The 15724-nt window shown below is 42.8% G+C and overlaps 1 protein-coding gene across 5 annotated transcripts in view; it reads left to right on the top strand.

Moving 5' to 3' along the window:
* acsl2 (acyl-CoA synthetase long chain family member 2) overlaps window positions 1–15724 on the top strand; it is a 30126-nt gene that overhangs the window by 12830 nt on the left and 1572 nt on the right. The window contains exons 1-18 of one of the 5 annotated variants that reach the window (XM_036935843.1): window positions 7808–7888; window positions 8086–8339; window positions 9013–9139; window positions 9244–9308; window positions 9429–9530; window positions 9726–9825; window positions 9938–10116; window positions 10290–10307; window positions 10403–10454; window positions 10679–10752; window positions 11020–11097; window positions 11197–11331; window positions 11429–11563; window positions 11665–11760; window positions 11869–11941; window positions 12049–12137; window positions 15340–15456; window positions 15552–15695. In XM_036935843.1, coding sequence (XP_036791738.1) covers window positions 7852–7888; window positions 8086–8339; window positions 9013–9139; window positions 9244–9308; window positions 9429–9530; window positions 9726–9825; window positions 9938–10116; window positions 10290–10307; window positions 10403–10454; window positions 10679–10752; window positions 11020–11097; window positions 11197–11331; window positions 11429–11563; window positions 11665–11760; window positions 11869–11941; window positions 12049–12137; window positions 15340–15456; window positions 15552–15695 — 1875 coding nt within the window. In that variant the 5' untranslated portion in view covers window positions 7808–7851. Of the gene's footprint in view, window positions 1–7807; window positions 7889–8085; window positions 8340–9012; window positions 9140–9243; window positions 9309–9428; window positions 9531–9725; window positions 9826–9937; window positions 10117–10274; window positions 10308–10402; window positions 10455–10678; window positions 10753–11019; window positions 11098–11196; window positions 11332–11428; window positions 11564–11664; window positions 11761–11868; window positions 11942–12048; window positions 12138–15339; window positions 15457–15551; window positions 15696–15724 lie in introns of those variants that run through there. The other 4 variants (XM_021621481.2, XM_036935842.1, XM_021621483.2 and 1 more) reach the window with 4 other exon arrangements.

Here is a 15724-nt window from a genome sequence, read left to right as displayed (position 1 = left end):
AGTAGGCCTAGCCTATAGAAAGCTGATGGCATCTATCTTTTTAATAGAGGCCATCACTCTGTTTTCTCGCGCAATTTCATAGCCTATAGAAATGTAGTGCAACATGAGCTCATGGGCTCTCACGAAGTGTTTGATTACATTTTCTATTACATTTGCATTGATGTCAGAGTGATTAGAGGGACAATAGAGTGCCGAGTACCAGGCAGTTAGCAAGTTTGGTAGGCTACTAATGACCATCAACAGCATCAGAGCTTGGAGAAGCCTAATTACGGTAACTAAATGGTCACGTGGAATTTGACTGCCTTCATGACTCAGCCGGTGTGGCGGTAATACGGTCACCGCAACAGCTCTACCCATACCCCTTAAATGCAGAGAACTTTGAGTGTTTATTCCATGTTGCGTTCTGGGAGAAATCATGCACTTGCCCCACTATCACTGACAAAGACTTTGGCATTGATGGCTACAATATTTTTGGGTCAGATTGCAAATGTAAAGGTGGTGGTGTTGCTTGAATACATAAAATACATGTTTTCGGCGACCATTCTGACTTACCAAACCCAAGCAATTTGATCATCTGTCTTTAAAAATAAATCTCTGCACCTCCTTGATTCTTTTTGGCTCCTGTTGTTATAAACTCCCATCTGCTATTGCTGGCTCTCTGGATTGTAGTTTTGAATTACAAGTCAGAATTTTGAACAAATTTAATTTCAAATGACTTTACTTGTTCTCTGCCGATTTCGTCCCGATGTCGGAGGTAATCTGACACAAAATATCCACAGGGAAGTGTTATCAACCCGACCTTCAGTACACTGGTCTGCATATCATTTGCATTTCCAGTTTTTATTTTCAATACTGATGCAATTCGCACGACAAACACTTGCACAATGTGGCCGAGCCTAAGCGAACAGCAAACACTTCCAGCTGATTGCAAGGAAACTGCTTCAGACGACTACATTCGGTTACAGTTTACATATTGCGCATCACGTGCAATGCGTCAACAGATAAAAAATACAACAGACAGAACTTACTGGCGCTGCAAAATGTCAGGTAAACAACACTTTCTTGTGGACACATTATCACCACCTCCTACCTGCCAACAGTACCAACATGTAAAATAAGTGTAAATATAATTTTATTCAACATTCTGCCTTGTAGAGACTATTGCGTATTTTTTTCCAGTGACTTCTTTCTGACTGATATCCATGGTATTTGGTATTTTATTAAGATCTCCATTAGCTGTTGCAAAAGCAGTGGGTCCACACAAAACATGAAACAATACAGAATGACATAATACAGAACATCATTAGACAAGAACAGCTCATTGACAGAACAACATACATTTTTAAAAAGGCACACGTAGATACGTAGCCTACATATCAATGCATACACACAAACTATCTAGGTCAAATAGGGGAGTGGCGTTGTGCCACGAGGTGTTGCTTTATCTGTTTTTTTAAACCAGGTTTGTTGTTTATTTGAGCAATATGAGATGGAAGGAAGTTCCATGCAATAAGGGCTCTATATAATAGTGTACGTTTTCTTAAATTTGTTCTGGATTTGGGGAAAAGACCCCTGGTGGCATGTCGGGTGGGATAAGTGTGTGTGTCAGAGCTGTGGTGTAACCATGATAATAGTCTGATGTTTAGGCAAGGGTGTCCTGAACCTACACTGGTTGACATCCAACTCTGATCAACTCAAGTATCTGTGTAACAATGTAACAAGGTTGAATGTAAAGTGTCCTCTAAAATCCTCTTTGATTGATCATATTTTAACCAACACTCCAGGATGCTTCTGGTGTTTTTACACATTTTATAAGTGATCACCGGGCTGTTGCCTTTGTAAGGGATGGTAAAATTCCTAAACTACCTCCACGTATCATCATGAAAATGAACTGGAAGAAGTTTAATACTCAGGGTTTTTAACATAGCCTGGAATAGAGTTGAATTCAGCCCTGATGAATTAGCCTTTTCTTACTTCCATAAAGCATTCCAGGATATATACAACAAGCATGCCCCTTTCCAACAATACAGAATTAAGGGCAGAGATAACCCTTGGTTCTCAGATGATCTATCTGAAATCATAAGGAAACGGAATGCTATTTGGGCTAAAGCAAGATGGTCTGATTCAGCTGATGATTGGATGGGGTTTAAACGCTTTCGGAATTAAGGTGTGGCTATGACAAAAACTGAAAGCAGACCTCTAACTCAAATCTACTGCTGATAATATAAGTAGTGAAAGGTTTAGAATGCAACAAAAAAATGTACAGCTCCCTTAACAACTGCTGGTTGACCTCTATTCTGAACTCTTTTAAATCAAAATGTTCTTGATGCAGGTAGATTATTTGATAGGGTTAAAGATCAACATGAGTCCCCTGTGTAATTACCTAACACTCCCGAGCACTCCTTCTCGCCCTTCTCTTGTCTGAGGTGCGTAGATCCTGAAAGCAATTGATGTAAAAAAAAAAAAACCTGGCCCTGATGATCTACAACAGGGGTGTCAAAGTCAAATGGACGGAGGGCCAAATAAAAAAATCAGCTACAAGACGAGGGCCGGACTGTTCGAATGTTCATTGAAAAATTTTTAAATGACGCATATAGTCTAGTGAACCTAATTGAACCTACTGAAAACCTAACAAATATATTACAATATGATCAGATAAATAAAGCAATATTTTCTTATGGCTCTGTCAGTAATCTTTAATTTTCAACAGACACAAAAGACAAATTTCCTTTATATAAATATCCCCATAACATGAACATTAAATGAAAGAAACCGGTATTCAAGGCACCATCAGTAGACTATATTTTCTATTTTAGCAAAAGTGGGCTAAATTTACTTCAAAGAAAAAACAATAATAGCAATTTTCTATCATCCACTCAACTGAAATATTTTTAAAATATAATTGGATTGAAATACAAAAAAATAAAGTGCAAAAATCTATTAATCAAAAACAACACTTTGTTTAAGGAGAAGTAACATGCAGTGAAAACAAATATTAAATTTTAACTTTTAAACTTGAACTGAGTAAAAACTCTAAATATGTGATTGCACAGTAATGTTCACTTGTTTGAGGTTGAGGGTGATACTTGGTGGTGTCCCATCTTTTCCACAAGTTCATCAATGTTCGGGGTAAGGCTCTGAGCTGAAGAAATCCTCAGAATTGAGTGGAGGTGTTCAGCAGTAAGTCGACTTCTGTGTGATGTTTTGTTCAGGTTCATCAAAGAAAACAGTTGTTCACACAGGTATGTGCTGCCAAACATAGACAACGTTTGAGCAGCCTGGATGCGCAGCTGGGGCATTGTGCCGGGGAGGAAACGGGCGAACTCCGCAGCACCCACTGCCGCATATTTTGCCCTCAGTGCATCATTGCATTGGAGGTCAATCAACTCCATTTGGAGGTTTGGTGGTGAGCTTTCCACGTCAACAGCAAATGGGTTACCGAGCAGTTCCAACCTGCTTTTTTGTGCTTCAAAGTCAGCAAATCGGCGTCGAAAGTCAGCGGCAAGCATACCTATTTTATCAGCCAACTGTGTGCTCGGGAACGCACTGGTAGAGAGCTTCTCTTTCATGGTCTGGCAGCTGGGAAAGTGGCTCAAATTTTCTTTCCGCATCTGCGTCTCCCACAGAGTCAGTTTGGTTTTAAATGCCTTCACTGTACTGTACATATCAGAGATGACACGATCCCGACCCTGCAGCTGCAAGTTTATTGCATTCAGATGACTCGTAATGTCACACAGAAAAGCCATTTCACACAGAAACATTTCGTCTCGGAGTTGTGTTGTGTCTTTCCCTTTGCTGTCCAAGAACAGACAAATCTCCTCACGAAGCTCGAAACATCTTTGAAGCACCTTTCCCTGGCTTAGCCATCGCACCTCTGTGTGATAAGGCAAATCACCATGCTCCGTTTCTAACTCCGTCAGAAATGCCTTGAACTGGCGGTGATTCAAACCTTTGGCTCTGATAAAGTTAACTGTGCGCGTGATGATGCTCATTACATGCTCCATTTTCAAGGCTTTACCGCACAACGCTTCCTGGTGTATGATACAATGATAAGCTGTCAGCTCACCTGTCGCGTTTTCCTCTTGCATCTTTTCCCGTATCTTCGCCACCAGTCCGCTCCTGTGTCCACACATCGCAGGTGCTCCGTCGGTTGTCAAACCCACGAGTTTTTCCCAAGGCAGCTCCATCTCATTTACACATCTTGACACCTCTTCATACAAATCATGCCCCGTAGTTGTGCCATGCATAGGACGTAAAGCCAAAAACTCCTCTGTCACGCTTAGGTTGGAGTCCACTCCGCGGATGAAAATTGACAACTGGGCAATGTCAGAAATGTCGGTGCTCTCATCCACAGCCAAGGAATATGCAATAAAATCTTTTCCCTTTTTCACAAGCTGCTCTTTTAGATTGATGGACAACTGGTCTACTCTCTCGGCAATGGTGTTTCTGCTCAGACTCACATTTAAAAAGAGTTGCCTTTTTTCTGGGCAAACTTCGTCACAAACTTTAATCATGCAGTTTTTGATGAAATCCCCCTCCGTAAATGGCCGGGCTGATTTAGCGATCTCTTCTGCCAAAATAAAACTGGCCTTGACAGCAGCCTGGCCTTGTGATTTGGCTTTTTTGAACAGAGCCTGTCGAGATTTGAGGCCTCGTTTTAATTCCTCTGCCTTTTGTAGCCTTTGTTCCATGTCCATATTCTTGTTTTTGTCCGCGTGTTTCGTTTCATAATGTCGTCTCAGATTATACTCTTTCAGTACCGCCACACTTTCTCCACACAGAAGACACACAGGTTTTCCAGCTACCTTCGTGAACATATACTCCGACTCCCACCTTGTTTGAAACCCCCGGTTCTCAGTATCCACCTTCCGTTTTGCCATTTTTGATGGGTATCTGAAAATTAATTTTAATGTAATGCTGATGACTGCTGTGCCAATAAATATTGAAATGAAGCAGCCTACTGCTCGTTGCGTCACCTTTGCATTGTGGGAAATGTAGTATTGGTGCGTGTAAAAGATCTGCGGGCTGCCGGCTTGCTGCGGGCCGGTTCTAATAATAAATCAAGATCATCCCAGGGGCCGTAAAAAACCTTCTTGCGGGCCGGATGTGGCCCGCGGGCCTTGACTCTGACATATGTGATCTACAACAATAAACTGCATACATCATTGCGCCCCCTTTTGGATTTTATGTCCATATTGCCCAGCTCTATTATATATGTTTAACCTTATTTCAGATAGGTCCTTCTTTTAATCAATACACCATGGAAGTCTAATGATGGTGGTAGGAGTGCTGCAAAGGCCTCCTGTGTTCTTTGAGTGTGTGTTGACTAGAAGGGGGTCTCTGCTCTGTCTGCTCCTGGACAGTTGATCATCCCAGCAGCCCTAAATCGTGACGCATAGCTTGCCTCCTTTCTTCCTCTCCATCGCCTTCCCCTTCCCAAAACCTTCATTGTGACTGTGTTTTTCACACTTCATTTGGGAATCACAGCCAGAAAACACCAGTGCATTTCACTCTCTCTCTCTCCCCTTACTCTCTCATTCACTAATCTCACGTTAGTATTGTTTTGTGGTGGCTTTTGATCACTGGAAATCTGGAAAACACTGCTTAATCTCTCTGCTTGATGAGGAAGTCCCTTACCAACCACATTCCCCCGTGCACCTCTCTCCTGTGGAACGGAGCCCCAGGTGTGTCGTTAAACAGGCCCCTATGTTATTTTAGTGCAAAGACAATGAGGATAGCGATAGTGGATGCAATACTTTCCACAGACAAGTGTTGCATCATCAAATATTCTTATTTACAAATGATATGGTTTCTGTTTTTGTCTTACTGTTGCTCAATTTGGTCTATCTCTGCCAGCCAGCAAGAGTGAATATGCACAGACATGCAAACTGCCCTTGGGTGTCTTAAGTATTTGTTACTTCCTTTTGAAACTAAGCTGGTGCCTTACGGCAGCTTTTAATGCGTACCTTACTGAGCAGTATAGGTGATTCATTCCAGATTGTAGTGTTATATCTATACGTTACAATACAGCAGATATACATGTTAGAGGCCTACAATGGGTGTATTTAATCCCTCTTAGATATATAATATGCTTAGTAACTGTTTGACATGTCTCCATTATTCCCTTTCTCTCATTTCTGTTCTCATTTCTGTTTGGGAGTAAGTGCCAGGGAAGCATAATAGTCTCTGTCTGGCTCTGACAATAGCCATTATAAATGGGACTGCAGGAGGAAAGGAGAGAATACTAAAGTCTAGATAAAGAGAGAAAGACAGGAACATAGGGGAGTATGCTCCTCTCAACAAACCATTTTTCTTCATGTGTCATATGAAAACTCATTTATTTTCTCTTTGTATACGTCAAAAGAGACATGGGGACCTTCCAAACTCCATCTGCAACTTTTCAGCAGGTGTTGGCTTCTATTGAAGTGCAACACTTGGGCCAATTGTTGTCCTATTTTTTATTTTATCAGCTAACAGCATTCAAATGATTTATTATTGTGGATGCTGGGCACAGTATGAATTATGCGACAATAGCGACAGAGCAATCTAAGCATTTTATCTGAGCATTTGATATGTTCTGGCTAGATATTGTGCATTTGGAGAGGCCCTAGAACTTTCTAAGAACTTTATGAAAAAGTAATGAGAAAAAGAATGATGGTCATTTTATTCTCCAGGGGCGTGTACTGGGACATGGTCGGCTTGGTTTAAAGACTGAAGGAGAGGGGGTGACATCACTCTTTATCCCCTTTACTTTTGGAAGAAGGGGGAGGAAGTAGGTGAGAGGTTGAGGGGTATGGAGGAGGGGGTTTTATTTGGTGAAGTGAATTCCATGTGCAGATGGAGAGGAAGTGGAACGGTGGGCAAACTCATATATTGGAGTGACATAAGAGATTTTAGAAGACAGGAGGGTGTGAAAAAAACATTTGTTTGGGTTAATGTATTGTGCCCAGGTTTTTTTTCTCTCACACTGGTTTGGTTGTGAGCAATTACAGACTGGCAGGGAAACATGAGGGTGGACCTACGGGCCACTGTCCCACCCCCTCACCCCATCTTGCCACCAAACTCTGTTACTGTATGCAACTATTCTCTCGCTCGCTCACTCACTCGCTCTCTCTCTTTTCTCCTCTCTCTAGCTCCATTTCTGTCAGTGGACACAGCATGACTGAGAGTAACCTCAATAGTGCCTCTTTTTGTTTAGCCAATCATGATTACTTCCGAGTCCCTGTCCCCTATACTCCCCAGCCGTTCATTCTCTCCTCAGTACCCCTGTCTGTCTGCTGAGCCAGAGGGCCAGTGTGCTTTAGATGGGCTTTTTTAAATGATCAAAACGGGATGTTGCAGTATTTAGTTTTAGTGGTCAAGTTTGTATGTTGTAATTTTGTTGTATTCATTTTGTACTGTATAGGATTTCAGTCACTTGAATTCTTATTTGTACCATAAAGATTGACCCCTCTCAGCCCCTCTTGTCCCGGAAACTGACATGTTGAATGCTATTGTATAGGGGAGTTTAGCTACTCTTTCCTGCTTACAGCAGATGCTTTATGTTCTATTTCTAAAGTACAATAGCACCTATGTGGACGTCTTTTCACAAGTTTGTTGAGAATTCCTGGATGTAATTACTTCAACTACACGGATCCCCCGGTACTAATGCTCATTCCGTTCACCTGCTCCGGAGGCCTACGTCACCGGCCTTCTAGGCGTCACTGAACTGGATTCATTACCACCAACCCCGGACTATCTTGTCTCATTACGCACATCTGGTTCCCATTTTCCCTGATTAGTATGTTATATATGTGCCCTCTGTTACAATGGCCGTTGATCCTGAGTACCTGTGCTGTTGTATCGGCTTCCATGCGAAGTGGTCCCTCGCTGTGCACTTGTTTTGCGGGTCTCGTCCCGTGTATTATTTGGAGGTTTACACATCGCTCCTTTGTTTGGGTGGAGAAAATTAAACACCCTATTACGTATTCCTGCTCCAGTCATTAGACAACGTGACACCCTTTCAGTGTTACACTCTCATTACATTTCTCTCATTCATTCAGGCAAACACACTTGTGTGTTTCTTTCTCTCTTTATCTCTCACAGCTATGCATTTTCAGGAGTGGTTACAGTCCCTTCACTCCAGTGGGGGGGTTCGGGGACCTGTGAGGGAGGACTTCTGGAGCCTTCTCCCCTCTCTCCCTTCGTCATCCTCTTTCTCCCTTTCCTCCCTCTCTCGGTCCCCCTCCTCTCTGCTGGGTATAGGGGCTCTGGCCTCCCTCACTGCATACTGGCTGGTGACCCGCCGTCGGCCCATGCAGCCCCCCTGTGATCTCAATGCCCAGTCTATCGCTGTACAGGTGAGAGCATTATGTTCTGGAAGCTTTTAAGTAGAAGCTGAGTGAAAGATTAGGAGTTATATTTATCCAGAACACTCAAGTGCTCGTTTGTGTGATGGATAGTAGTTGTATTCATCATAGTGTTTTGGATTTCAGTTATAATAACTAATTAACATTGATTACATCCCAAGCCCTGTTTATACCTGGTTATAACGTGTGTCCTTTGTCCACATTCTAATTGCCAACATTTTTAAACAGGTGTAGATTATTAAAAGACGCATTGATCGGATTGTGATCAAATCTTCCTGACCACCCTTGGAGGTAGTCCTACATCATTGTCTGGATACCTTGCAAGTGTAGATGGATCTGGACAGTGAAATCATTTAAATCTTTATCCCGCCCTCTAGTCATTGACAAGTGATGCCATTGACTTATGGCATCAATATGTGTTAAAATAATTAAATAAATAGTATTTAGACAGTATATTGTCAATTAATTTGCATACAGGGAGTGAGCAGGATATGCGGTCACAATGCGGACAGTGGTTGGATAAGAGACATTTTACTGCCATGTGTAGGTGCAACGGCTAGAATGTGGGCACAATCAGAATATAAATAAGATCAGGACAAAGGACACATGTTAGCCCTCGGTATAAACAAGGCTAAAGAGCTGAATAGGGAGAGTTTTTATACAGTCTGTGTTGCAGGGAGAGCCCAATTGGAGGCGTTCAGCTTTGCTCAAGGACGATGCCCTGTTGGAGTTCTACTATGATGACACCAGGACAGCCTATGACATGTTCCAGAGAGGACTGAGGGTGGCAGGTGAGCTGGCCGGACACAGTGGACTAACAGGCTAGTTAGGAGCAGACATGGGCTATTTACCAGACATGCCAGAGTGTACCTGATGAGCTTGTGTTGATGCACAGGGAATGGCCCATGCCTTGGCTTCAGGAAACCTGGGGAACCTTACCAGTGGATCTCCTACACTGAGGTCTGTGGATCTTTGGTCTTTATTACTATTTACAGAGAGAATACAAGTATACAAGCATACAAATATGCTCAAGCTCTATTCAAGGATTGTATTATTGTTTGTCTGATTGTTCTGTTTTAGGTGGCTGAACAGGCACAGGTGCTGGGCTCTGGGCTTTTGGGCAAAGGCTGCCAACCAAACCCTGAGCAGTTCGTTGGAATATTTGCCCAGAACAGACCAGAGGTACAGAAGGCTACACATTCCTTCCCTATTATTTTTATGTAGTGAAATTCCATGATGTTTAACCCTAAGGCTTCCCTCTGTTAGAGCACTGTCCTTGTAGAGACTCCAGCAATGTAGTGACCAAGCATCAGTTAGGAAGGAGTCTGGGATCTGTCGTTCTAATAGTGTTGCTCTGTCTCCCTCTGTTGGTGGCAGTGGATTATTTCAGAGCTGGCCTGCTACACTTTCTCTATGGCCGTGGTGCCCCTGTATGACACACTTGGAGAGGAGGCCATGGTGCATATCCTCAACCTGGGTAAGGCTGGAATACTCTGCTACAAAATGAAATGTGTATATATAAATCAGTACACTCCCATACCACTGGCCTACAACTATTCATGTTGATTTGTCGCTGTTTCACCTCCTAGCGGAGATCTCACTGGTGATCTGTGACAAGGAGGAGAAGGCAGAGTCCCTTCTGGGGAATAAGGAGAAAGGTGCAACACCCACTCTCTCCTGTCTGGTGCTCTTTAATGACTGCAGTGATGCCATAGTGGAGAGGGGCAAGAACTGTGGAGTGGAGATCCTAGAACTCACACAGCTCATGGTGAGAAGAGGGTAGCTGCAGACAATGTAAAGATGATGAATTGCTAGAATAGATGCCGGCTTCTTTAGTTGAGAGAGAAGTCCCTTTCCATGGGGTTAGATTAGAAGACATCTTGATTACCACAGACTATCACAGTGACATGACCCTGCATATTGCAGGTACTTGGACGACAGAACCTCAAAGATCCTATGGTGAGTTTTCTTCTGAATGTTGATAAGGTCTCATTGACTGTTTTTGTTGCTTCACTGCTGTTGATCCTGTTGTCATTCATGTCTTTTTGTTGCAGCCACCAAAACCCCAGGACCTGGCAGTTGTGTGCTTCACCAGTGGAACCACAGGTACCATTAGTTTTTATAGATCTCTGTGTGAGTCCTCATGTAGCCTACCCCCACTACCCTGCATGTTAATCATATACTAAAGCATTTACCCACGCTACTAGAGATGTGCCCATGGGGGCCCACTGACAACCTCTCATTATGTTATGAGATGAATTCTTGTGCTGCACAGAGCCGTGCAGTAATGCCCTCCTCCAAACTAAACTGTGTTCTGTTTATTTGGCCAGGAAAGCCGAAGGGAGCCATGATCACCCACGGCAACATCGCCTCCAACTCCTCCTCTGTTATTAAGATCCTGGAGGTCTGTTCTGGCTCCCTCTGTCTAAAGTTCAGGAGGAGTTTCATGGCTCGCCCCATTTAGCTCACTACATCTCTCGTTCCATCTCTCAATCTGTTCCTGTGATAAATGGGATGTTTAATAGAGATAGTTGACCCATTATTGTCCTACTAAAACATACACTGCACATCCAATTGCCTTTGTAAAATCTAGATTGCATATTCAATTGGTATGCCACCTCTATTATCCACTGTGTAACCGTTTTACGTATCAATTCTTTCCATTTCACAGGGGTCATTTTTTATTCGGCAAGAAGACGTGTCAATCTCTTACTTGCCTCTTGCTCACATGTTTGAGAGGATGATTCAGGTAGCTCACCCTCTTTTGATTACAAAAGTAAATGTATTTGTCTGTCTTGGGCTCAGGGCATGTCAGACAATTCTTTAAATGCTCCTACGTCTGTCTCAGGTGTCCATGTTCTGTCATGGGGCCAGGGTAGGATTCTACCAAGGGGATATCTCCCTACTCATGGACGATATTAAGACTCTGAAACCCACTTTCTTCCCAGTGGTGCCTCGCCTACTCAACCGGATCTACGACAAGGTCAGTCCAAATCCTATGATACCAAACATACTTTAAAAAAAAATATATAGCCTTTTATTTTCTATGCTCTTGTGTGTGAATGCGTGTCTGTGTGTAGATCTTAGGCTCTGTGACGTCCCCATTGCGCCGGGCAGTGCTGCACTATGCAGTGAAGAGGAAGCAGGCTGAGCTCAGCAGTGGGGTTGTACGTAACAACAGTCTGTGGGACAGGCTGGTATTTAACAGGATTCAGGTCAGTCACTGAACACAATGAACGTGGCCCAACGTCTCCCCTTTTCTAAAACTCTATTTGTTAGACGTAATGGGATTCTATTTGTTTTCCATGGGTTTCAGGCTAATTTAGGAGGTAATCTGAGGTTCATCCTGACTGCCTCGGCCCCCATCTCCCCCACCGTGCTCTCCTTCCTCAGGGCCACCCTCGGGTGTCTGGTGAGAATGCCTGCCTGGAGCTCAGACTAAGTGTGTGTATGTGTTTATTTCTGATGGGAGTGTGGGTATGTGAGGTTTGATGTGGAATGTTCCTGCTGCTCTGTGCAGATCTTTGAGGGTTACGGGCAGACTGAATGCACAGCAGGCTGCACCTTCTCCATGCCAGGAGACTGGAGTGCAGGTAAGGGGACTCTCTGACAATGGGGAAACTATCCACGTATATCTGGAGACGACTAGTCCATGATACCCATGTCTGCGTGTTGGTTATACTCTGAAACTCTGTCTCAGGCCATGTTGGCGCGCCCCTGCCCTGTGCAATGGTGAAGTTGGTTGACATCCCTGATATGAACTACTATGCCAAGAACGGAGAAGGAGAGGTGAGGTGGTTAAAAAGCATAATGGTATTACGGTGCTATTCTACAACATAGTGAGTCAGGGATAATTACCCAGAAAAAATGTATCCCCCTGGCTGTTGTGTATGTTATATTAAAACCCATTTGGTCACAATAGTGAGATTTGTTAGGGGTAATTTACAGGCTCTAGAGAAGTTAGTTGTATTTATCAACAAAGTCATTATGCATTATAGAGGTGTCTAGTATGATTCAGAAGTTTCGGCTGATTTCTCAAAATGGTCACGACCACATCTACAAGGCATACTTTTACAGATGAATTTGACACCAGAATTCTGTATTCAACAGTTTGAAAAAATAAGGTCTTTGTAAATGTAATGTTTTAAAGGGCTGAGTTTACATTTATGCCTTCATTTTCAATAGTGAATCCATGATGCTCATGGCATATGAAAATATCTTAGCGGTCACATTTGTGACCAATGGGAAAATAGTGGCTCTAACTTTATATACAGTGCATTTGGAAATGCAATTTTTCCACATTAAGTAAGTCTTGTACATTTTTTATTTTATTTAAATCCCCCTTATCAATCTACACACAATACCCCATAATGACAAAGCAAAAAAGGGTTTTCTACATTGTAGAATAATAGTGAAGACATCAAAACTATGAAATAGCACATATGGAATCATGTAGTAACCAACCAAATGTTAGTATATTTTAGCTTCTTAAAGTAGCCACCCTTTGCCTTGATGACCGCTTAGCACACTCTTGGCATTCTGTCAACCAGCTTCACCTGGAATGCTTTTCCAACAGTTAAGGAGTTTCCACATATGCTGAGCACTTGTTGGCTGCTTTCCTTCACTCTGCGGTCCAACTCATCCCAAACCATTTCAATTGGGTTGAGGTTTGGTAATTGTGGAGGACAGGTCATCTGATGCAGCACTCATCACACTCCTTGGTCAAATAGCCCTTACACAGCCTGTCCTGTTGAAAAACAAAATGATAGTCCCACTAAGCGCAAAACAGATGGGATGCTGTGGCAGCCATGCTGGTTAAGTGTGCCGTGTATTATAAATAAATCAGTGTCACCAGCAAAGCACCACCTCCACCATGATGGGAACCACACATGCGTAGATCATCCATTCACCTATTCTGCGTCTTACAAAGACACGTCGGTTGGAACCAAAAATCTCAAATTTGGACTCATCAGACCAAAGGACAGATTTCAACCGGTCTAATGTCCATTGCTCGTGTTTCTTGGCCCAAGAAAGTCTTCTTATTGGTGTCCTTTAATAGTGGTTTCTTTTCAGCAATACGACCCTCTGAACAGTTGATGTTGTGGTGAACTTTGAAGCATTTATTTGGGCTGCAATCTGAGGTGCAGGTAACTCTAATAAATGTATCCCCTGCAGCAGAGGTAACTTTGGTTCTTACTTTCCTGTGGTAGTCCTCATGAAGCTGGTTGAGAGAATGCCAAGAGTGTGCAAAGCTGTCATCAAGGCAAAGGGTGGCTACTTAGAATCTAGTGTACATTTTTTTTTTTTAAAGTAACACTTGAATGAGTAGGTGTGTCCAAACTTTTGACGGATACTGTATGTACGTACAGTTGAAGTGGGAAGTTTACATGCACCTAGGCTGTAGTCATTAACTCGTCTTTCAACCACTCCACAAATTTCTTGTTAAACTATAGTTTTGGCAAGTTGGTTAGGACGTCTACTTTGTGCACGACAAGTAATTTTTCCAACAATTGTTTAGACAGATTATTTCACTCATAACTCACAATTCCAGTGGGTCAGAAGTTTACATACACTAAGTTGACTGCCTTTAAACAGCTTGAAAATGTAATGGCTTTAGAAGCTTCTAACAGGCTAATTGACAACATTTCAGTCAATTGGAGGTGTACCTGTGGATTTATTTCAAGGCCTACCTTCAAACTCAGTGCCTTTCCCATGACATGGGAAAATCAAAAGAAATCAGCAAAGACACATTTTTTTGTAGACCTCCACAAGTCTGGTTCATCCTTGGAAGCAATTTCCAAATGCCTGAAGGTATCACCTTCATCTGTACAAACAATAGTACACAAGTATAAACACCATGGGACCACGCAGCCGTCACACCGCTCAGGAAGCGTTCTGTCTCCTAGAGATGAACGTACTTTGGTTCGAAAAGTGCAAATCAATCCCAGAACAGCAGCAAAAGGACCTTGTGAAGATGCTGGAGGAAAGGTACAAAAGCATCTATATCCACAGTAAAACGAGTCCTATATTGACATAACCTGAAAGGCAACTCAGCAAGGAAGAAGCCACTGCTCCAAAACCGCCATTAAAAAAGCCAGACTACGCTTTGCAACTGCACATGGGGACAAAGATTGTACTGTTTGGAGAAATGTCCTCTGGTCTGATGAAACAAAAATAGAACTGTTTGGCCATAATGACCATCGTTATATTTGGAGGAGAAAGGGGGAGGCTTGCGAGCCGAAGAACACCACGGGGGTGGCAGCATGTTGTGGCGGTGCTTTGCTGCAGGAGGGACTGGTGCACTTCACAAAATAGATGGCATCAAGTTATAGGGAAATGATGTTGATATATAGAAGCAACATCTCAAGACATCAGTCAGGAAGTTAAAGCTTGGTTGCTAATGGGTCTTCCGAATGGACAATGACTCCACGCATACTTCCAAAGTTGTGGCAAAATTGCTTGAGTACAACAAAGTGAAGGTATTGGATTTGCCATCACAAAGCTCTGATCTCAATCCTATGGAAAATGTGGGCAGAACTGAAAAAGCATGTGCGAGCAAGGAGGCCTACAAACCTGACTCGGTTACACCAGCTCTGTTAGGAGGAACGGGCCCAAATTCACCTAAATTATTGTGGAAGGCTATCTGAAACGTTTGACCCAAGTTAAACAAATGAAAGGCAATGTTACCAACACTGAGTATGTGATCTTCTGACCCACTGGGAATGTGATGAAGGAAATAAAAGCTGAAATAAATCTCTATTCTGACATATCAAATTCTTAAAATAAAGTGGTGATCCAAGCTGACCTAAGACGGGGAATTGTTACGAGGATTAACTGTCAGGAATTGTGAAACTGAGTTTAAATGTATTTGGATAAGGTGTATGTAAACTTAAATATGGATTAATGTTAGTGTTACTAATGGCATAAGATTTGCATTGTGACATTTGGGAACAAATTGGTTAACACTGTTCCAAACTTTATGCTTTGTTAGATCTGTATCCGTGGCCACAGTGTGTTCCGGGGTTACCTGAAGGATGAGGAGAAAACAGCAGAGGCCCTGGATAGTGATGGCTGGCTGCACAGTGGCGATGTGGGCCAGTGGTTACTGGTGAGCTGGGTTACAATATAGGACAAAATATGATCACTAGATACTACAGTCAGTCAGGTCATATACATTTGTGTGTTCGTATGTTTTCCTGTTAGAACGGGACACTTCGCATCATAGACAGGAAGAAGCATATCTTCAAGCTGTCCCAGGGAGAGTACATCGCCCCTGAAAGGATTGAGAACGTCTACATGCGTTGTGTCCCTGTGCTACAGGTCTTTGTGCATGGTGACAGCTTAAAGGTATGAGATACGGGTTCTCTTATATTCAC

This window comes from Oncorhynchus mykiss, chromosome 11 (genome assembly GCF_013265735.2).
Source record: "Oncorhynchus mykiss isolate Arlee chromosome 11, USDA_OmykA_1.1, whole genome shotgun sequence".
NCBI lineage: Eukaryota > Metazoa > Chordata > Actinopteri > Salmoniformes > Salmonidae > Oncorhynchus > Oncorhynchus mykiss.
Note: the sequence above shows the minus strand (reverse complement) of the source record. Positions and strands in the feature narration are given on the sequence as shown.